General features: G+C 34.8%; 1 protein-coding gene across 1 annotated transcript; it reads right to left on the reverse strand.

Moving 5' to 3' along the window:
* Nucleotides 1-366: 366 nt before the first annotated feature.
* LOC125814392 (dynamin-related protein 3A-like) lies at nt 367-23,811 on the reverse strand. Its single transcript, XM_049493841.1, is given in 21 exon segments — nt 367-734; nt 1,092-1,191; nt 1,715-1,767; nt 1,883-2,026; nt 2,129-2,268; nt 8,938-8,965; nt 8,967-9,034; nt 9,148-9,190; nt 14,069-14,155; nt 15,622-15,759; nt 15,909-16,001; nt 16,102-16,194; nt 16,411-16,520; nt 19,170-19,218; nt 19,468-19,581; nt 20,124-20,183; nt 20,266-20,334; nt 21,050-21,151; nt 21,314-21,342; nt 21,512-21,794; nt 23,410-23,811. Coding segments are annotated over 21 exon segments (2,319 nt in total). The 3' UTR covers nt 367-620.
* Between the last annotated feature and the right edge of the window lie 1,251 nt (nt 23,812-25,062).

The raw sequence follows: 25,062 nt of genomic DNA on the forward strand, positions 1-25,062 counted from the left end.
CTTCCTAGTTGCTCAACGCGTACAAGTCTTATCATCTTTATAACCAACAATAATGTAAGCATATTACAATAAATTTTTACTACTAAACTTCTCTAGGTAACTTCAAATTCATTTTTGCGTAGAAGTAATATCATCTTTATTACATCAAAAAAAACTTTGGAGTAAATGTTTGTTTTTGAACAAATAAAAGAAAAAGACATAAAAGAGGGTACTTTCCTAAAGACATAATACATGTCAACATAAAAAATGTTACTTCTTTTGGTATATTTTTTTATTGTTTTGATAAGAAATTAACATTTTAATTAAGGTGCTAGTGACAGTTATTCCTGGCTTTAATATAGCAAAGTTTCTTTCCAGCTATTATATAATTGCTTCTTCATTTAGGAATGAACCTGCTCAGAATGCAATTTAACTTTTCCATTGGAGTAATAATTTGCTCATTACAAGCAACTCACAAAGAATATTACTATACAATTCATCTACTAACTCAAAACAGATTACTATACAAGTTCATACACCTAATGGATGCTTGAATAATTCCACCAATCGATTGATATAGCTGGAGGCAAAACTGTATTAACTCACAGAGTGTTGTATATAAGATTTGGATTACCTGGAGTTCAAGTGCTTGATTTTGAGTATGAGTTTGATGAAAGGTAAGAAAAGTTTGGCAATGCATCCATACTGTCGCTTGAACTTAGGGTAGAAACATCAACAACGAACTCATCGAGTGTCTACAGAAAAATGTGAAGAAACAAAGTTTCAGCTTAGCAATTTTATTTGTGCTTTAGCGAAAAGAACAAAAAGAGGAGTAGTCCAGGGCAGAATGCTTGAAATGTGATGCCTATATCATGTGTATAAATAGTTTGAATTCAAAATGTAAATAACAATAAGATGCAGTTCGGAGGCCTGGAGTAAAATCTGGTTTTCTTGGCATCATACATGCACAGGCCACATCAAAAACAATCTTAACCTACACCGACTGTTTGTACATCTTTTCTGAAGGTAAACAAGTCACCATTGCAATTTCTGTGGTCCTAAACAAGAGCAAAACTGATTTATAATTAACACAGCAACCAAGTTTAACTAACCTCGACAGCTTGTCGCAGAGCATTGCACATCTCTAGAGTCGTCCTCCTTTGAATGACAACATCATCATGCTCTCGCAACAAATCTTCATATAGGTTCTCGCTGTGGGCGACTCAAGGAGAAACAGTCAAATGATCAGAAATTGTTTATAACTTTAAGTTTGTAGTAAACAAGGTAATTCTACATGATCAACAAGCTGTGCTAGGTTTGTTAGTTGCAGCCCATGAAAGTACTGGTTTGGCTGTCCATATTAGTCACCTATCTCAAACTTCTACCATTTTCTATCTAGAAAAGATTTATATCTAGTTGCAATCAAATCATCCAAAAAGCTTAACAACAAATGTGGACAAAGAAAGAAATTAAGAAGGAAACCTAAGACAACAACCAGAAGCATAATCGACTCAGGTGAAAGGAACTCTAAACCATCCGATTAAGAAAAAGCACAAGCTGAGAATGAGTTGCCTGCTTATGACAAGGTACTCCTAGTTTAAGTAAGATCATATTTTCAGATTCTTTAGCATACTGGTTACAAGTTTAGCAAGGATGTCAAATCAATTTACGTGAGATTTATAACATCCGGTAACCCAATAATATTAAATATAAACACTAGTCCCAATGAGCATACCGGTACAACTTCTCGATGAACGTGCCAAGAAGGTTTCTCTTAGCATGATTGACCTGGAGAAAATCAGAAGTGAGTGATAACAAACGGCAAACACAGCGCAAAGGAAAAACTTACACAAAAATGGCTACATAATACATGTCTCCAAGGAGTTAACAGAGGGGAAAATACCAGATAATGCATGATAGCTTTTGGAACCAAATCCTGTATATTCCTCCTCACAATATCATAATAAGATGTTATGAGCAGTTTCGTCACTATAATCTCGACTTGATACTCTGTTTCAGTTTCTCCAGGCCTCAAGACCGGCGGTGGCTAAAAAGAGAGTGAGAGAATGAATCACAAATATAAGATATTTCATCGCCATGTCTGTTGTTCCTCTCTTTTATGACATGTAATTGAATAGTATGTACTTACATTTTTCAATTGTATAACAGGGGGTGCCAGATTAATATCATGCACCACTTCAGTAGCATGTCTCTTAGATGAATGCCCTACTGATGATCCCCGGATTCCAAATAGGGAAGTAACACCCCATGTCCTTGTGGTTGAGGTACCTAAAATACATTTTGTTGCAGCTTCACATGTTACTATAACAGAAGGAAATGTAGAAGTCACACACTAGTGTTCGAATAAAAAATTATTTTAAGGCCAAGATCTTGGTAAAATATCCTAGTCTCTGAATTTATTTCATATGTAAAACAAATCATTTGTACCATCAACAGCAGTTCCCTATTTAACATATCTACTTGCACTATATCAAACACAACATCAGTCGGACATGGTTCTTACCATGACACTGAATGTGAGAAAATTTGATGAATTGTCTGGAGAACAAAAACAGTTTTGTGAATCCTCAGACTATCTCAGGATAGAACTCCATTCTCTTTTGTTACCAATTAGACACAAGGTCAAAATGAGATGAATATAATGTGTCGATGTCTGATTAATAACTGAGGAAATAGAGATGATTCAACTCAAAAGCTAGACAATTCACTCAGGCATGGTTGGAATTTTATAATTATGTTGGAATAATGTGGTTTACAACATGGAAGTTAAATATCTAGATAATCAATTATGTGGCTGATTTACAATAATTAAATCAATACAAATCATAAGCACATCTTATGTATCAGTTAACACAATCAACACAGCCTCTCAAGTTGTAGCCGACATTTCATAGACTTCAAGCTCGTTGCAAATATGAAAGCCAAGGTGTCCTTAGAGGTATTTGGATAAGAGCATTTGCATGCTGATCATTTGATCGAATGAATGTAGTGTCACCTCATCCAGACTCAATCTTCTATCTTAAAAACGAAAATCTACCTCTATATGTTTTGTTCTTTCAAGAAAGATCTGAATTTGCGGGAATGCGGAAGTAGCTTCATTGTCACGTATCAATCTATTTGAAGCACACCTTAATTTTGGGAGAAGTTGTTTCAACCACGAAAAAAGCTCACAGGTTGCAAACACCATAACTCAATATTTCTTGCTTTTTATTTTCTCGAGATTAGGTTCCCTCCCATCACAATACAACATCCAATAAGTGGAATGTCTACCTGCCTGAGAACCTCCCCAATCAACATCAGTAAATCCGACAATGTCATAAGTGATCCTTGTCTTCAAATAACCTTCCTTGTCCTGGAATTCTTTTAATCTATCAGAGGAGGTGGATTACTGCATAACAATGACCACAAAGCTGAAATTTGAAGAACTGATATACCACACTTACTACGAATAAAATATTTGATTGTACAATTGTGAGATAATTCAGTTTGCCGACCAGTCTTCCATATTTGTTAGAGCCTTCCGGTTGTCTCCGCATATCCAGAAACAAGTTTAACATTTGGATCCCCAGGACTTTTGTAGGTCGGCACAGTCTAATATGCATGTTTCCTCTAATATATCCAAAGCATACTTTCTTTGTGAGATAGCAATATCTATCTTAAATTGTGCTAACTCGAAGATACGTATGTTGAATCGCACATCTGCAATGTGAAGGGATTTTGGATTCTTTATATGGCTTGGCAATCTCACCTCTTGAGCTAGCTTTCGGGGTTGAGGTAGGTCCAATATCAATTCTTTATTATGGTATCAGAGACAAACCCATCCCAACGCATGGTTTAAACACAAATCACTAACAAATCTAGTATATTAATTAACACAATCAACATCCCATATCCTGTCACTTAGATTTGATGTTCTTGAGCTGAGGGTCTCCTGGAAACAGCCTCTCTACCTCCACGAGGTAGTGGCAAGGTCTGCGTACTATTTACCCTCCCCAGACCCCACCTAGTGGGATTTCACTGGGTTGTTGTTGTTGTTGTTGTTGTAACATCCCATATCCAGTAAAGCTTTGAAGCAACTGGACAAAACTAGAAGGAATTTTCTATGGGAAGGGAATAGCAACAGCCATAAATTCCATTTGGTCAAGTGGCCAACAGTCTTGTTACCAAAAAAGCTAGGTGGTCTGGGCATTAGAGAATTAGCACTGCACAACAAATGCCTACTTATGAAGTGGTTGTGGAGATACACTCAAGAGGAGCAGAGTCTTTGAAAGGATGTGATTATTGCTAAACATGGAGCCCTAAACCACTGGTGCTCTAATGTTTCAACAGAGCCATATGGAGTTGGTGTCTGGAGAAGTATAAGCAAATTATGGGAGAAGTTCTCTCAACACACACTTAATAGCAGGGAATGGACAACATATCAGTTACTGGAGAGACAAATGGATAGGCAACTCCCCTTTAATGGTCGCTTATCCTAACACGTTCCAGATAGCAAGGGACCCAAACTCTACTATTCAGCAGTATAGAGAAGGGAATTCTTGGAACATCATCCACAGAAGGAGCATACAGGATTGGGAAATGGAGGAGTTGGTCAGCCTACTAGCAGCACTTCACAATGTTGCAATTAACAGTGAAACACCAGACCAACTCAATTGAGGAGAAAAAAGGGGTGGGAAGTTCTCAGTTAAAGCAGCATTCAAGCTTCTAGGCCTACAAAATGCAATTACAGACCACTGGCCTTGGAAGCTTACATGAAAATCAAACTGCCCCCTAAGATTAGTTGCTTCAGCTGGATTGCACTTCATGGAGCTTGCCTGAACCAAGACAACCTGGCCAGAAGGAAGTTTCAGATTGCTACCAGATGCTATATGTGCACGAAGGAAGCAGAAACACACAACCACCTATTTCTACAATGTCAAATAGCAGCAGACTGATGGAGATATTTTTAGCTCTTTTTTGGTCTCAAATGGGTCATGCGTCATAATATCAGGATGTATAGGTAGTATTTATAAAATACTATCTAAAGTACTCACAGAGAGACTGAAGGGTGTGATAGACAAACTGGTGGATTCACAACAAATGGCATTCATAAAAGGGAGACAAATCATGGACGCAGTTTTGATTGCTAACGAAGCAGTAGACTCTAGGACTAAACAGAAAAAGCATGGCATTCTTTGCAAGTTAGACATAGAAAAAGCGTACGATCATGTTAACTGGAAGTACCTGATGAAGATCTTAGAAAGGATGGGATTTGGACAAAAGTAGATGAACTGGATTATGTTCTGTATCTCAACAATAAACTTTTCTGTTCTAAACAATGGGCTTCCTGCAGGTTTTTTCAGCTCACAAAGAGGGCTCAGGCAAGGTGACCTACTATCACCTTTCCTGTTCTTAATCACTATGGAGGGTCTGAACAGAATGATTAAGACAGCTAACACAAGAGGATGGTTGAAAGGTTTTGATGTGTCGAGAGATGGTGCTGAAAGTTTGGAAGTGACACACCTTCAATATGCCGATGATACACTCATCTTCTGTGGAGCAGAGGAAGAACAACTGAAAAATTTAAGGGTGATACTGGTCCTATTTGAAGGGGTATCTGGCCTGCACATTAATTGGCGGAAAAGCTTTATGTATCCCATTAATGAGGTCAATAATATGAGTTATATAGCCTCAATTCTTGGGGCTGTAGTTGGCACTTTGCCAACAACCTACTTGGGCATGCCTTTGGGAGCAAAATCCAAGCCTATTGAAATCTGGAATGGCGTGATAGAGAAGTGTGAGAAAAAATTGGCTTAGATGGAAAACTCAATACTTATCAATGGGAGGGAGGTTGACCCTCATCAACTCGGTACTTAATGCTCTACCAACATATATGATGTCATTATTTCCTATTCCAGCAGGGGTCATCAAAAAATTGGATAGGATAAGAAGGAGTTTTTTGTGGCAAGGTAACAGCAAAAAGAAAAGATATCACATGGTGAAATGGGAATCTGTGGTAACTGGGAAAAAGAATGGCGGATTGGGAATAAAAAATCTGATATTCCAAAGTGAAGCACTCAGAATGAAATGGTTGTGGAGGTACTCGTTTGAAGATCAGTTAATGTGGAAAAGAGTGGTAGGTGCCAAATATGAGGCGGAAGATAGTTGGATGACCAAGGATGTGACTTCACCTTATGGGGTCAGTTTATGAAGATCCATAAGAGAATTATGGGAGGAAGTCAAACTCAACTCCAAGGTGAAAGTGGGGAATGGGAACAAGACCAAATTCTGGAAAGATGAATGGCATGAGTCAGGTAATCTGGAACTCCTCTTTCCAGACATATATAACCTAGTTCTATCACAACAAAGGACCATTGCAGAGATTTGGACAACACAGGGCTGGAATTTCCAGTTCAGAAGACATCTCAATGACTGGGAAGTGATGAGAGTGGCAGAATTTCTCAACATTGTTGGAAACTTCAATGGACTCCAGGCTGAAGAGGATGCATTATGGTGGAAAGGAAGCAGCAAAGGTATATTTAAAGTAGGTGCAGCTTACAGGTTGATGGAGCAACCAAGTCAACAGATTCCTATCTGGCCATGGAGACAAATTTGGAAAGGCAGAATTCCTTATAAAGTCTCATGTTTTATATGGCTGCTAGCTAAGGAAGCAGCTTTGACACAGGATAATGTTATGAAAAGGGGGATAACCTTATGTTCTAGGTGTTTTGTTTGTGGAGAAACATCAGAAACTGTTAGCCATCTATTTCTACACTGCAAATTTACTCAACAATTATGGAGGGTATTCTTGAGTCTCAAAGGCATATCCTGGGCTATGCCTAGGAGAATTACTGAAGCCCTAAAAAGTTGGGAGGAGGCAGGAGTGCTAGCTAAAGACAGAACGAGATGGAGAATTATCCCTGCTTCAATCTGGTGGATAATCTGGAAAGAGAGAAATTCTAGGTGTTTTGAGAGCGTAGAGAATAGTATGCAGAAAGTTAAACTCAACTGCATTTTGTTGTTATGTTTTTGGTGCAATCAATTATACTCAAATGAAACTGTCTCTATAATTGATGTTTTAGATTCAGTTTAGATTTAGAATAGTGGAGTTTTTGGAGTTCATCTGTATATAAGGTTTAGTACTGCCCATGTACTATTGTGTTATAATACAAAGTTACCAAGTTTCAAAAAAAAAAATATCAGGGATGTTTTGATAAGCTGGAGTTGCTGAAAAGTTGATAGCACCATCAAGAGAATTTCGAAGATGATACCTGCAGCCATTTTTTGGAGTATCTGGAATGAAAGGAAGAGAAGATGCTTTGATGGAATATCAACTACCTACCAATCTTTAAAAGCTAATTGCCTCATGTTTTTGTATAGTTGGGTTTATTTATCCCCTATAGATTTCCCTGATTCATTTCTGAACTTTGTCAGCTCCTTGACTCTTAACTAACAATGTAAAGGAGAGCTGACCTTTTGCTACTTTGCTTTTGTAACTATTATGCATCTACTTGATGCCGGCAATAGAACTAATTACTTCATTAAAAAAAAACAATCAACAATAATTACGCACAATATGTCTCTTCACAAGTGCTAAAGTTTTAAATTTGATCATCTCATTTTACATTATTATGAACTAAGACGTGATCAAAAACTTTTATGTTCCACTTTCGGAGTTTAACGTTAATGAGTGTATGAGCAGGAGGCACATTTAATGGCTTCTACAACAAAAACACAGCAATCAATCAGTAATTGCCCTTCCTAGGCTTTTTTATCAAGATAAATAATTTATTAATGGTGGGGAATCCCCCGTATAAGCTATATGTCAAAAACTAGAGAACCTACACCAAACCATGGTTCTCTCAAAAGAAACTCAATCTTCTATAGAAAGAGCAACCTCATGGATGCACCAAAAAGACACTAGAAACAAGAGACTTCTTCGTAATTTTACAAATCATGGTCAATTCCTTCAAACGCTACCTTACTTCTCTCCTTCCATATAACCCACATAGTGACTAGTGGAACAACTTTCCATGGTATCAGACTTCTCTTTTCCTCCTGAAGTCCCAATTTTGCCTTTCTAGGCGTATTTTCAACCTTACCATACAAAATATGAAGTCTTACATAAAAGATATAAGTAAAAAAATTGAACAGCCGCACCTTAAACTAAAACATGTGGATATATAATATATGTATCATCCATATATAATATGCATATAGCCCATGTATAATCAATGAATAATTTATGTATACCGGCTAGGAGAAGTAAACAATGTATCAGGCCAGCTATTTGTGTAAAGATCACACAAAGATATGCAAGCTTTACATAGATTTTGTGCCATCAAAAAAGCAGCTAATTCTCCCTGTAGTCTTTAATTGTTATAATCCTTAATTATCTCCACTCACAAAATTAAACGAACTCCTACAGGCTTAGATTATTCTTTTATTAAATAGAATATAAAAAAGAAGAAGAATCTTTGAGATCTGCTTTCATTTTTCCAATCCTGAACTTCCACCATGGTTTTCAGTTATCAACTTCAATTTAATTACAAAGTCAACCCAAGATGTCACAATGGGGTTGCAAGGCTTCGAAATCACATTGAGTATATATGCAAGCAAAAACCCCAAAATCTGCAATATAGCAACCATACCAAAAGTTGAAAACCTTAGGTAATAATTTGTTCTTATCTAAAGTTTCAGTAGGTTTCGAGAACCTAATAGGATGTCTTAAAAACTCTCAAAATTTGATGATGATTCATTCAACCAGGAGAACTACAAACAATAGCAAGAAAAAAACTAATTCGAACAATTCAATGCTGTCATTGAGTTCTCTCTGAACCAAGAAGCCACATCATAGACTGTTTAAGCAGTTAAGCGAATAAATATATTCTATTAATGAAACAATAACAAATGCTTCAAAATGAATCACCAGTGATTAAGATATCCAGATTAACGTACTTCTCCACACTGTTGCTTCAAGCCTCCCTTCCCCCCTCCCCAACCCAGGTACCAAAAGAAAACTCTAACCAGCCTCTTTTCAATTTTTTGCTCTCTTCTATTCATCTTGCATTATCAGCAACAAAATAAGAGTAGATGATAAAAAAGGGACATCAGGCGTGGGAAGAACTTAAAAAGGCATGGCAGTTTAATAAGTTTGAAGGAGCTCACCTGCCGATGACACTCTATCATTGTCAGATTGAGGTCGACCCACCTTAAACAGTGAAATGCACAAAATCAGCAAGGATTTTTTAAAATATTAATAACAAAATGATGCATGTTAGCTGACACAACAGCTTTCATAAAGAACAACATCATAACATTGATGACCCAGAGCAACTGCTGACAGAGACTTGGATTAGTCCAAGGTGGTAACATATCGGCGAGATGGCGAGAAGAGTAAAGATGAAGAGGAGAGGAGAAAGCGCCAAGGAGACGAAGGAAAAGGAACCTAATTAGGAAACAAACCCTAGATACACTCACATATATATAAAATCCCTTCCGGATAACAAAGGAATGGGCCGTTCATTGTTTTTCCATTTTAGTTTTCTAGGCCAGTTATGGGTTGGGCTCTGCACATGGAAGTGTAAGGTGGTGCAAACTTTGTTGCAACAGAATTGTAATATGTTGGAACATAAGTCAATTGTGCATGGTAATTTCCAACATAATTGACATTGTTGCAACAAATGTCAATTTGATTGATTAACCAATTTGATGAAAATTATTACATTTAACCTTATTTTAATAATAAACAATGTTATGACACTACATATAATGATTAATTATTGTCAAATATCACAATCATAATATCAAAATCATATTGAATTACATAGTGATTAGATGATCAACCAATGGTATTATCCTGAATGGATTGATCAATTTGATGAAAATTATTACATTTAACCTGAATTTAGTAATAAACAATGTTATAACAATATATATGATGATTAATTATCATAATCATATTGATTAGATGATCAATCAATGATATTATCCTGAATGGATTGATGAATTGACCAATTTGATAAAAAATTACATTTAACCTTAATTTAGTACTCCCTCTGTCCCAATGCACTTTTCGTTTTTCGAGAGTCAAACAGTTTAAGTTTGACCGGGAATTTGCGCATGAAATCTTCAATTTTTTTGAAACGAAATTTATATATTTGTAAACTACGTAAAAAGTACTATAAGTCACAATAATTGATAATTACAAATGTTTAAAAGATCAATGAAAAATTTACGGTAAAAAATAGACTTGTTTTAATCTCGAAATCTGAAAAGTGTCACATAAAATGGGACGGAGGGAGTAATAAACAATGTTATAACACTATATAATGATGATTAATTATTGTCTTATATCATAATCATATTGAATTACGTAGTAACTAAATGTGTAAAGTTACATTTTTGTTTCAACATATGTCAATACTATTGGAAATTACAACCTTTCAAAATATGTCAATTTTGTTGGAAATTACAACAAAGAAGTGTACACCTGTTCCAACAGAATTGTAATATCATGGGACAAATGTCATTTCTATGTGGTAATTTCCAACATAATTGGCATATGTCAATTTGATGGATTGACCAATTTAATGAACACTGTTATATTTAACCTTATTTTAGTGATTAACAATATTATAACACTATATATGATGATTAATTATTGTTTTATATCCCAATCATATTGAATTACATAGTGATTAGATGATCAACCAATGATATTATCCTTAATGGATTGATGAATTGGCCAATTTGATAAAAATTATTACATTGAACCTTATATAAAAGCAACGTTATAATACTATATACGATGATTAATCATTGTTTTATATCAGAATCATATTAAATTACATAATAATTAGATGTGTAAGGTTACACTTTTGTAGCAACATATGTCAATTTTGTTGAAAATTACAACACAGAAGTGTGCATCTATTCCAAAAGAATTGTAATGCGTTGGGACAAATGTCAATTCTGACATTTAACACTAATATGTTGCAATAGAAATTAGCACATAGTAGTGTGCATATGTTCCAACAAAAATTGTAATAAGTTCCAATAGATGCACATTCTGTCGGAACAAATGCAAAATACTGTGTGGTAATTTCTAACAGAATTGACATCAAATAATAGACTTTTTTTTAGGATGAAAAAATTAATTCAATATCAAGTGGCTTCGCCCGAACAACTAACTAATCAACTTATGCGCATAGTTTAGAGCCAAAAAGTATTGCACAATCAGAAAATATTACTATGTAATTCTAATGCTCAGACAAAACACTAACGATATAAGCAATTTCTAAATCACAACTACAAGCATGGCAATGAAAATCGACATGTTCATCGTCGTTATCAAGAGGCTAGCCATTCCTACGAACACGATGCTGAATAGTGCAAGGAGTGGGTCTTTTTTCCGAAACTAAGGATTTTTCACTCAAATATTTGTCAAGATTTCTACTTAACTCTTTCGGCATTTCCTTGTTATTTTTCTAAGAGACTATGTTTCTTTCATGCTGACAATCAACATTACCCCTTCTCGCTTTGATTCACCGCCCAAGAAAACTGAAATTATGCCAATCACATACGATTCCCCAATGTGGTCTCCTTTTGTTGCTTTCTTCAGCAATTCCACTACAAGTTCTAGCCTATGGTTTTTGAAAAACTCCATTTGTGAAAAAGAAACACATTTAAATATACATTATACATTAGTATCAAGTATGTTGAATACATCGATAAACCCTTTAAAATTGTTAGTAATTATTAACATGCCTTTTATGTATAAGGCTTCTGTATTCCCATATTCTCTACATAACTCTATAAAAGAAATAACTTTATTTATCTTTTCTTTGTTTAACACTTGCCATGAAACAATCGGAAAATCTACCAGTGTTACCTTCTGATATACGTATCGTTCATTTGCAACTTCATTAAAAAACTTGCATCTAAAAAATAAATCGGTTAGGAAACAAGATTTAAATTTTTCGTAGTAAATAATAGATTTATAAATATATATACATACCTTAATTTGACATTGATTAAATTCTTGAAGGAAAAAGAAGCAACCGTTAAAAACATTCAGTAAGTAACTGCTTGGAAAGGGATTCAATCGAAGAACAAAAGTTCATCAATTGTTCCCAAGAAGAAAATTGTTTACTGAAATTTTTGCAAGGGTTGCTTCTTTTTCCTTCAAAAATTTAATCAATGTCAAATTAAGATATGTATATACATTTATAAATCTATTATTTACAATATATAATTTAAATTTTGTTTCCTAACAGATTTATTTTTTAGTTGCAAGGTTTTTAATGAAGTTGTAAATGAATGATACATATATCAGAAGGTAATGCTGGTAGACTTTCCGATTGTTTCATGACTAGTGCAGAACGAAAAGAAGATAAATAAAGTTATTTCTTTCATGGAGCTATGCAGAGAATGTGGGAATACAGAAGTCTTACACAGAAATGGCGTGGTAATAATTACTGACAATTTTAACGGTTTATCGATTATTCAGCCTAATTAATACTAATGTACACTTAATTGTGTTTCTTTTCCAAATGGACTTTTTCAAAAACGATAGGTCAGAACTTGCAGTGGAATTGCTGAAGCAACCAGCAAAAGAAAGCCACATTGGGGCATCGTATATGATTGGCATAATTTCAATCTTCTTGGGCGGTAAATCCAGGCGAGAAGGGGTAATATTGATTGGCACATGAAAGAAATAGAGTCACTTCGAAAAATAACAAGAGAATGTTGAAATAGTTTAGTAGAAATCTTGGCAAATATTTGGGTGAAGAATCCTTTACTTTTGGGAGAAAGACCTGCTCCTTGCACTATTCAACATCAGCGTCGTTTCGCAAAAAATGGCTGGCCTCTTGATAATGACGATGAACATGTCGATTTTCATTGTCATGCTTGTAGTTGTGATTTAGAAATTGCTTATATCGTTAGTATTTTGCCTAAGCATTAGAATTACCTATAATTTATCTTTCGATGATGTAGTACTTTTTGGCTCTAAACTATGTGCATAAGTTGATTCGTTAGGTGTCAAGTCTGTTATTTGATGTCAATTATGTTGGAAATTACTACACATAATTTTGCATCTATGTCAACAGAATGTGTATCTGTTTAAACATATTACAATTTTGTTAGAACAAATGCACACTTCTGTGTGCTAATTTTTTAACAAAATGGACATATATTGCAACTTATTACAATTTTATATGTTTTACCCTTGTTAATGGAATTTAGGTTGAACTCAACCCCAAAAGTTATATCAAGAGGTGAAGATTGCCCAAAACCATATAAAAAGATCAATTTCTCCTCATCCACCGATATGGACTACACACACACAACATGGATGGACATCTGAAGCATGGGAAATTTAATATCGAGACCCAACATAGGTTACCATGGTGTGTGTTATTTGCAGACATCATAGTATTGATCGGCAGGACACGCAATGAAGTTAAAGATAGACTAGAGATTTGGAGAGAGAGTTTAAAGGCTTCAGGCTGGGCAGGACTAGAACAGAGAGCAAGTTTAGCGTCGCATCACAAGAAGAGGATAGGGAAGTGAGAATTGATACACAAGTCACCTCCGGACACTGATGAGTCAACTAATTTAGTGCTAACATGGCACTGATGGAACAATTGTGGCACGTGACTTAGCGCAAAGAGTGACGTTCCTTCAGGTGGCACATAGGGTGTTTCTTTCTACCTCTTTTGATGATTGTGTTATATACGTGAAGTAGAAGACCCTGATGTGATAATTTAACTTACTTGGCCACCGAATCGGCACTGATATCAAGGTAGCAGTGCACTTAATGAACTTCACCAGAAAACATGTTTGGTGGTTATTCCTTCTCTTGCTCTAATACCAGGTGACCAAGATACAAGAGAAAAATGCTTACTGAATTATTATGTAATGAGACTTATTAAATATAAGTCTTGGTCATGGTTGCATACCATCAATTGCATTTCCTAATTATTGAGAACTCTATAGAATATACACAGAATTATATATAATATTCCACTTCTCATGCGCAAGCACATTGTATTTAGACATGAAACAGAATCAGAGCTGGTGGTACCTGCATAGTCTTCAATTCGTTTTGCGCCATATCAACCGCCTTTGTCCCACCAATAAAATTGGGATGCGAGGAATTTATATAATCCATCTAAAATAAATTAAAGAGTTGGTTGATCAGAAATAGGAAGCTAATATTTTGACTCCTATAAATAAGCATGGAATGTATAAATCAAACCATAGAAATACAAAAACTAAGGAGAAAATTGACAATACATCTTATTTGACTTTTTACTTTTGAATAATAGTCCTAGGTAGACTATAAAAGAGAGGAGAATAAATAATCTTAAAATACAAAATACATTTACAGGACATCAGTTATCAGAAAATTCATAAAAATGAGATACCACTGATCCCAATGAAAAAAACCTTTCAGTTGAAAAAACTGAATCTTATTATATCCATTTAAAATCTTGAAACATTACAATGTTATATGGATGGGTCATGGGAGTGCATGTTAGCAGGGGGGCGGAGTTAGCATAGAGTTAGGGGGTTCATATGAACCCCCTTCGGCGGAAAATATTACTATTTATACATGATTAACATTATTTTTTACGTATATATAGTAGATGTCGAACCCCCTTCGATTAGTTCGTGGTTTACTTCTTCAAATTTTGAACCCCTTTATTAAAAATCCTAGCTCCGCCACTGCATGTTAGGCTGTTAAAGTACAACATCTCCGCACAAGTGTCCAAAGGATTTGGATGTTAAGATGGATGTGTGATCAACAAGACAAAATGAAAAATAACCACATTCACCAGAAGGTGCAAGTAGCACACATTGAAGATAAAATGAGAGGAGGTCACTTGAGATGGTTTGGTCATGATCCTACGATGCACAGGTTCACAGGTGTGAAACCATGGTATGCGAAGGTCTTAGAAGGAAATGATCATCTGAAAGAAGGTTGTCTTAAAAATACCTACAATCTCTTGGAATCACTACAATCTCTTGGAATCATGCAAGACTTGGCGCTAGATAGGGCATAATGGAAGAAAAAGATCTTTATAGGTGATACCAATTACTTAGGAATATGTATGTTACTTTGATTTGTTGTACTCGAGCCGAGAGTCTTCCGGAAACAACCTCTCTACCGCCGTGAGGTAGTGGTAAGGTGTGCGTACACTCTACCCTCCCCAGACCCCGCTTGTGGGATTTCACTGGGAATGTTGTTGTTATTTATGTTAGCACGTTTACATTGGGTCCTATTCTTTTTAGGAGTCTATTAGCCATTTTTAGAGATTCTTATGCAAAAAGGAAAAAAGAAAAAAAAACTTCTAGTACTCTTTACTATTCTACATAATGTCGACTTGACATGACTTAAATGAAGAATCATGATCAGTAAGGATTCATATAGCCGACCCCAACTTGTTCTGAATTGAGGTATAGCTGCTTCCGTATATCTCTAGAATTGTTGTCTTCAAGAGTTTATCCTAACCATCTAAGAGAATAAATCATAAGATGTAAGAGTATCTACACTACGTGACCTGAAGAATGTTTAGTTTAAAGACACTACTTAAGCAGAATGGTCAAACAAATATGCAATCAGAGATCAGATACCTCCATATCAATAAGATTTGTTATCATTCTTTCGGCGGGTTTTACATCATCTCGTAGAAACCTCGCAGTGACATCCTCTAGTCGCCTTCTTAACTCTGAGAAGCGCTGCATTTCAACTGTTTCACAAGCACGACTAATCTGCAAGAATATTTAAAAGTACATCCAACTGAATATCCATTGTGCCGCAAGGATCTTGTTTGTGAGTGTTCATATGATACTCATGAGAGAAGAAACCTAAATATTGAAACTGAAAAATGTCATATTGGTCAACAATACCCCTTTATCACCTTTATAAGCTCATCATAGACGAATCGCAAGCACTGGAGGCTAGGATCAAGCAGCCTAGCTATTTGTCGTCTAACCAAAACTTCAAATGGGACCTAAAACACTTGTACCATTATTATCATCCCAACAATTTCTACAATAGAAAGAATTGTAGGTGCTCTGCTTGAAGCATAAATTAACTGTCATGGCATGCACCTCTGGCACAAATAGCGCATTTCTTGGACCAGTTGCATTGTGGATAGCTATTCTTATGTCCTCGTCACTTAGATCTTCACAAGGATCAACTTCCTACAGTGACACAAAAAGCAACATAACTACCTTATGTAACATTAAAAGCTTACTGCTACTCTAAAAGCCATCAGTAACATTATCAAGTATATAAAATCCTGTGAATAGTTAAACAAAGAATATAAAAACAATATCGAACTAAGCCCTTCACTAGAGAAGTTAGTCCATGAAAGATCAGAAGCAGCAAGAAACTAACTGAGGAACAAAAATTTGCACCTCCAAGCTCTTTACAAAAATTGACTGAAATATGTGGTGAATCCGTGCTCCACCTGACAATTCTTTAGTGGTCATTGCTTGACTTTTACCATCCACCTCTGAAGAAAATGCTGTTTATCACCAACAAATGCAAGAATGTTAGAAGCAACAAAAATTCTACACCCTCTATCTTGACTTGATTAACCTATTTTGACTAGCAAAATGTTTCAAGACAACAACATTTTATGTGTAACTTGTTTGTTAGAATGTTGAAGTGATTATTGGAAGAACTGACTAGACTGTAAAGATGTTTATCAATTTTTTTAAAAATGAAAATAATGCTATATGATTTTTTTATACAAGGGAAATTTGAATCCGCTACCCTTTGAGTGCGCACAGGGTAAAGCCCTCGCTCCAATGCAATAGCTGGCAAACCACACAGGAGAGGTAATACTATGTGTTATTTTGACCTTTTAAAATTGCAATTTTTACCACTTCAAGGAAAAGATCAATCTTTTCAGACAGAGAGTAGGCCAACCAAAATGAAACAAAAGGAGTCTGGATGAACTAAATGTGGCTACAGACTAATAATTGCCTAGTTTCACCCAGGCAATCTGGGAAAGAGAATATGCACATCTAAAGTTAAATCTATGTTATCGTATTTGAATAATAACCCTTAATTTTCACATACAAGCCAATCTGGTACATACATATTAAACTCCCACACAGTATCTTGCTCAACATCGATAAGACCATGTTGAAGACATAATTAAGCAAGGGAAAAAGGGTCTGATAAACCCCTCAACTTTGGCATTTAGAGCTAATCATCAAAAAGTGGCTCACATATATCCTCGTCGTCCAACAAATAGAGCATATTTGTCCTTTTCGTTAGTAGATGCATATTTACGGAATTAAAATATTTAAAATTTGTCACGTGACTGTTAAAAATAACTCCCACCCATTAATTTTTACCCCATCAGACCCAACCCAACTGGAAAAAAAACTCAAATGTCCTTTTTCTCTCATCTCTACTACTGAAAAGAAAATTCAGAATCTGAAAAAACAAGAAAGATACTTTTGGTTCATTCATATTATCTTGATTCTTACTGCCTTTCAGCTAAAAGAAGAAAACATCGTTCAGTTCACTTGATATCCACTGTATTACTCTGTCTTAGCAGGTTCTCATATATGAGTGTGAGTTCTATGTTGTTTTAGTTCTATAGGTCATCTTCTCGTAATTCTTACTGCCTTTCAGCAAAAAAAAAAAACATCATTCAGTTCACTTGATATCCTCTGTATTCCTCTGTCTTAGCATGTTCTAATATATGAGTGTGAGTTCTATGTTGTCTTAGTTCTCCAAACTTTTTTTGAGATAAGGGTAACTTTGTCTTAGTTCTCCAAACTTTCTTTGCATACTGACAAAATTTGAATCTTTACAGCAATAGAGATCATTTTTTTCTGTTTTCTTGTTTTAAATGCAATTAGGGGTTGTGGGGTTCTGTTAAAAGATGGAATTTTCAAAAAAGCACCAATTGGAAGGGAGCAAAGAAGAAAACAAGAAGTGGTTGATTGCTGGAATTGTGATTCTTGCTCCTTTGAGATCAATTTCAACTAAGCCAAGAGAGGATTCTGAAGATGAAGAAGAATGTTAAACAACTCCAACGGCGAGAGGTTCAAGGATACAGGGAAATACTTCCATGCCCGCCGGCGGGCTCTGATGAAACACCGGCCAACGAGGGGGTAGGGTATTTTTTTTAGTTGGGTCGGGTCTAGAGAAGTAAAAATAAATGTGTGGGAGTTATTTTTAAAAGCCAAATTTTTAAATTTAAATTTTTTTTAAAAAAAAAGATGATTTTTTAATTCAATTAATATGAGTCTATTAATGAAAAGGAAAAATATGCTCTATTTGTTGGACGGCAAGAATATATATGAGCCACTTTTCTTCATAAAAAAAAAGTGAGCCACTCTTTTAAGGAGGGGTATATCAACTCTAAATCGCAAAGTTAAGGGGAATATCAGGCTCTTTTTCCACAAGTAAATAAAAGAATTTTCTAACAGTGTAAACTTTTAAATGAGATGATCTCACATTTCATTATGGTATCAGAGCTAGGCTCATTCAAATTCTTGGTTTACCAATGTTTAATCACCATGTTATATTGTTCATGCTCCAAATATCCCGTCTTATTTTTATTTTTATTTTTTTTTGGGGGGGGGGGGGGTTGTTGATAGAAGAGACCGACATAGAGAGATTAGTAGGTCTTTTTATCTAGTCTTGCCAATCCTCTCGTTCAGGATTGAGTTAGGCTCAAGATCCGTTTCTTAATCAAGAGTGTTGGTCTCATAATGGTTGTAGAGGGATGGGTAGGTCTCTTTATGTGGTTTTGGATATTCCTTACCTCATAAGCTACCTTTGGTGTTGAGTTAGGCCCAAGATTTATTTCTTATCATGGTATCAGATCGGACGGAGGTCCTTGGTTCTAGTCTCACCATCACCCATTATTTAAAGGATTTTCACGTGTTTGGCTCTGAACCAAGCTCGCACGTGAGAGGACATGTTGAAGACATAATTAAGTACTAAAAAATATGTTCTCTAACGAATTTTAGATGAGATGGTCACATATTTCAACAGATCATATTCAGGCCATACAATTAAAGTATTACTAATTTTATCATCCTAGTAACTCAAAAAATATGATCGCTAAAGAGAAGTTGGTACAAAGCTCCCAAAAGACATAAGGAACTAGCAAACCGCAATAAAAAGAAACCTAGATACTTCTCACCTTCAGAGTATTTTGTCAGAATATTCAACAGCATCGCTCCTCTTTCTCCCTGTCTCATGGATGCAACAAGATAATCAAGGGTGTTAAGTTAGAGTCAATGCCATACTTGTCTCTAGTAGTGAAATACATTGCTCCATCCATATTTTGGTATCTTATTTAAATTAAATAATATTCATTTATCTATGATATAAAATCTGATTAAGAATTTCTTTCAATTATTTCCATGCTTGACACTGTAATTCATAAAGAATCACTCTCCAGCAAACAGGTTTAAAATAAAATAGCAGATTGTTTTTACTTTTGATTCCAAAGCCTCTCCATAAGCACGCAACTCTTTTTCAACAGCAACCAAATGAGAAGTTAAATCGGTCTTCAAAGTGGGGAGAACATTTCGAATATGCTGCTCCAGAATCTGAAACAAAACAAAAGTACCTTAAGCTTAATGCTCTTATCTAATACTATTTAAACTTAAAACACAGATTTATATCACAGGGAGATAAGTTAATGATCTCCTTCTAGATTGACCATCAAACAGGATATTTCATTTTGATGTTTGTATTCCAACTTTCTAAGCATTAGTGTAAACCAAGTTACCGTTTTACAATTGCATCAATCTACAGAAAGGCGCAAAAGACATTGTTAACATGAATGAAACATTATTGCAATGCTGACAAGAAATGAAGAACAAACATCAATTCCATAATTCCTAAAAGGTTGACCACAATCCAGAAAGGACAAGTGTCTTCTAAGGACAATTGCATTAACTCCAACTACATCTTCCAATTTTGCCTCTAAATTACAGCAATGCATCTAAAAATGCCTTTCTAGGCACTGAACAAATTCTCGGGAAACACAAAAGACTTGTCTACAGTATGTAAATTAACATAATTTAGAACCATTGATATGAAAATATGACAGTGTCTCCATCCTTTCTCCATCAGTTTTTGCTCTAACCTGATTTAGCTTCTTTGCCAATTGTGGGATTCCACATCGATCAGATAAACCACGGTATACCTTCAAACAAATGCCAACTACCATGTATCAATGTAAAGAATTTACAAAAAAAAAAATGAAATGAAAAATAGCAGACATGTACATGATAATCACGGAAGAATTGCTCCTCATAAGCAAGTGCTTCTCTGATAGGGCGATTGTTGTTAATATCCTGCAAAGCACCTATATTATCATACTTGGATCTATGTGAATTATAAACACCATGTAAGTACGTGATGTATTGGTGAGTAAATGAAATAGAAAGGAAAAAAAAATTCATTGACTTGACCAAGTAATAATGTACAAGTAGGTTACGAGTAATACAATTGATAATCAATCTCTCAGCTAAGAAGGTAGGAAAATAACTTATAACTAAATAAAGAATGTCCTAAGGTATACTGTAGAATATTTTATAAGATTTTCTTATTCAAGTACATTAGATATGAATCTAGACATACATTCTAGTGATATTCTACCATCTCCCCTCAAATTCAAAGAGGGGAAACCAACTTGAGTTTGTTTATTTTGAAAACATAGACAGTTGAAACAAGAATCTCGTTGGAATGGTATTGAATCACCAAAAACAGATGTGATGATGGAACTCTTTCTCAGGGATGTTGGTAACTGAACAGCAAAAGAAACCATCGGCATGTACTCTCTCTAACAGCTTAAACTTTAAGATGAGATACAAGATACAAAATCTTAAGGAGGATCCTTCACCTCACAATTCTTTGATGTAATCACACAATAGTTTTTTAATTGCTTTTGATGATATGAAGTGAGATAGATACTGCAAGTTAGTAATCTCCTTATACTACTATGGTTCAGATAAATGATGGGGATTTAGTAAAAACAGCAGATGGTTGAGTACAGATTCTAGAATATACCTCTTGACTGCGGTTGACAACACCGATATAACCTAAACGAAGTGGAATAACTTTTCCAAGCAGAAAGTTTCTCGCGTTGGTACCCTTATCCATTATATCTAGCTGTAGCCAAAATACAATAGTAAGATCACACTGCTTTTTGGTGATTTCACTAAGATGCTAATGAAGACATAGCTGCACAAATTTCCTTTTTCATGACATAGTTTTCTTTTGGAAAGTGAAGGAGATGTTCTTTAACCTCCAATGAACAATTTGAAAACTAACCTTAGTTATTACACCAATTGTACGTGTACCTGCCAATTAAGTTATCAAGTCAAGGCACTGGATGTGGAAGATCAAAAGAAAATCATAAATCAGACAAAAACATATTTTGTCTGCGTGTATGCATGTAAAAATGACTTAAGTACTAAAACAATAAGTTAAAACTATGCAGACAGCTACACACCTACACCAGAGACCTACCAGTTGGATCTACCTGTTTGGCCATTTGTAGTGCATCAGAATTAGCCAAATCCGCATTTGCAGGAGAAACAGCCAATATGATTGAAGTTTCTTGTTTTATATAGGACATTATCATATTTCTGATCCTTGCTTCAATATCACTAGGTTGATCACCCACAGGAACTTTAGTAATTCCAGGTAGATCAACAAGAGTTATATTGAGAACATTGGGAGAACAGATTTTTAACCGAATTTGTTTATCCGAAACACCCTTGTTCACTCCCACTTCTTTTTCTGTTTCAGCCTGCACTAACAAAATCAGTGTATTCACATAATAGGCATGAAAAAGATGCAAGTCCCAGTATATTGACAAGTTCTAATTTAAAGAAAAAAAGATATCTCCAACCTAGTAGTCAGAAAGAAAACAACAAAAAGTTGATAAGCATCAGTAAATGAGATGAACATCCTACTTCCATGCACAAAGTTGCATCTCCAATTCTCCATGACCATGCAGGAATTCCTGAACATTTCTTGCATTCAAAATCTCACATAAAGGAGTAACAGACAATTCCGGTTTCATTGGTTCCCCAACAAGTTTAACGTAGTCTCAAACATGATTATGATATAAAATAGCTCTCTTTAACTTCTCCACAAATTATCTTCTTTCTTTGCTTCCATTTCCATCCAATCTATTCCTGCTAATTTTTTAGCCCCCACTTGTCATTAGTCTCACTATTTTGAGAAGCTCTTAGTAAACATTCACAGCATAACTACATAGAGAATATCTAGAGTCAAACTTCCAAAAGAATGGCATAAACACACAAAATTAAATACACTTTAAAGTCCAGTCTGCATAGAATATTGGGCGAACTTTGTAGATAACCACATTCCACTGTAGCTTTTGCATGAAAACTTTCCCTTTTGTGAAAGTATTTTATTTTACCTTATCAAAAGAAGTACAAAAGGACACATCATATGTTTTCTCAAGGGACAGCTCAATGATTCAGAGTCCATAATTCACACCAAAGTCAGAATTCAAATTATAAAGCTGATTAACTGACTGTATAGTTTAATCTTCCAATATACTTTTTAACTATGAAGAAAGAGAAAAAAGACCAAACAGAAAATATTACTCCCTTAGCACACATGTACATGTCGAGTATTGATTTGGCACACACTCAAGGAGCAATAAATAGAATGACAATTTTACTATATAAACCCTTTGAATATAATAAATTCAACACTGTGAAAAATGCATGGGGAAATGACTATAGTTAATAACAAAGGTATATTAGGACCTAGGTGGTAATCTATCTCTCGATTTTCTAAATTGGACTAGTAAAAATGGGCATCTATCTTTAGTATAGTAGCACAACTGCAAAAGTAAAAGTGGACAGAAGGAGCACCATCTATCTATAGAAACAGCATACAAGTCAGGAGAAATAACTGCATATCCAGGAGGCTTAAATTTCCAATTACTCCAAATGTAGCATGTGAAAAAGCAAAGAAACAGAACATATTAGCTGCAAAGAAAACTAAGGGAAACGTGCTCATAGAGCCTGGCAACTCTAATTTCCCAGCCAACTCACAGTGATTTCCAGTATCATGTTAGCCTAGTGGTCAATGAAGTTGGTTGAGCACAATAAGGTCTCATATTCAATTCCCTACAGAGAAAAACTACTACGAGATTTCTTAATTATTACCATCTGTTTTAGCCTTAGTGGACAGAGTTAACTTGTTGGTGGCTGGTGGGAGGAAGCATATCTACATTCACTTCGAAAAATTATATTGTGCATATAGAAAAAATTATACTAGGTATACGTCAAAAAAACAACTTCCCTTAGAAATATATACTAAAATTTTGAACAGTCCAAGCAAAAACCGGTGGAATTAATTTTTTTTAAAAAAAAAAAACTGACCAGAATTTCGCTGCGAATAGCGGAGAAATCATAGAATCGTTTCTCAGGAAGGTGAGCAAACTCTCCCCATTCAAGCGAATCATTACCAATTCCAGCAGAACGTTTCTCAAGCTGAAGAACTAGTGGTCGGCGAGTGCAAATATCACTACCACGTGGAAGAAAATCACGGCCAACTAAAGCTTCAAGTACACTCGACTTTCCACTACTCTGACTACCAATCACCGCCACTTGCGGCAGCCGGAGACCGGTAAGTCGATCGTCGATATCGCCGAGCGGTGCGAAGATATCCTGAAGCTTATTGATTATTGGAATCACAGATGAACCAATGAAGAAAGAAGGATGTGTAGATGGCGGAACGTCGTCGTTCGAGTCTGAGTTTGATTTCTTCAAATTCTTCTCCATTGTTTTTATTTTTATGGAATTTTGCTATCAGCATGAGAAGATGGAGTATTTTTATTTTTTTAATTTATATAGAGAAGTGAGAAGAGAGTGTAGAAGATTCTTACAAGACTTGTTTCACATTTATCTCTTTCAATTTTGGATAAATTTGCATTAGGTTAAATAAATACACATAAAAAAATTGAAATTAAGACACAAGATATGAAATCTATCTCTTTCAATTTTGAATAAATTTGCATTAAGTTAAATAAATACACATAAAATTTTTGAAATTAAGACACAAGATATGAAATCTATCTTGTGTCTTAATTTCATAAAATATTTTTAAAAAAAATATTTTATAAATGATATATAGAAAATATGAGAACTTAGATTTATTTTTTTTTCATTTTTGTGTTCGCTTATAGAATATCATACATTGATTTATTATAATAGAAATTTTCACCCAAATATTTACTATTAAATTATCCGTAAATAATTCACCACTTTAATTCACATGAACTATATAAATAAATATTTAAAAAAAAATAAAAAGATTATGATAGATATTAATCTTCTGAACTCTTCATTCATATTTAGGTGTTTGTCTTTATAATAATCAATTTTTTTTTGTATTTATTTTCTAATTTGATTTATATTTTTATTTTGATAATGTCAGAAGTGCATTTTATGTTTTTTTTTGTATTTGTTAATTAATTATTATTGTTATATTATCATATTTTCTATTAAAAATGACAAAACCGAATAGCCTAAAAACATAACAAAAATTACGTTAGCAAATTTTAAATACCATAAGAAAATTTGGACTAGTGAGGGAGAGAGATAAAAGAAAAAAAAAAGAAAAAAAGGGACCCCCAAAATCCACTTGGCAAAGCACCTCACACAAGTATTGTCTGCCACCTAATTTCTATGCCTCTCATAGAATAAAAATTTTCCAAGTTTATTCCTAAAAAACTTTTTCCATGTGTAAGACTTAGGAGGGAAGAAAGGTCCAAAATGATTTTCAATACTCACTTTGTTCCTATTTATATATCATCTTTAGTAAAATTTGATGTTTCTTAATACCATGGGAGCCGAGCGAGCCACTTTAGGCGTAGGATGCTCTAGCGCACACTTTATCGAAAAAATGCACATTCTTTACTAAATTTCTAACTCCACCAAGACTTAATACTTGTTATTTCACAAAACTAATGCATAACCAACATTATACTTTCTATTTTTTCCTTGAGGGTCATTAGCATTGAAAATATGAAA

This window comes from Solanum verrucosum, unplaced genomic scaffold (genome assembly GCF_900185275.1).
Source record: "Solanum verrucosum unplaced genomic scaffold, falcon-dt-bn FXZP01000268.1, whole genome shotgun sequence".
Classification (NCBI taxonomy): Eukaryota; Viridiplantae; Streptophyta; class Magnoliopsida; order Solanales; family Solanaceae; genus Solanum; species Solanum verrucosum.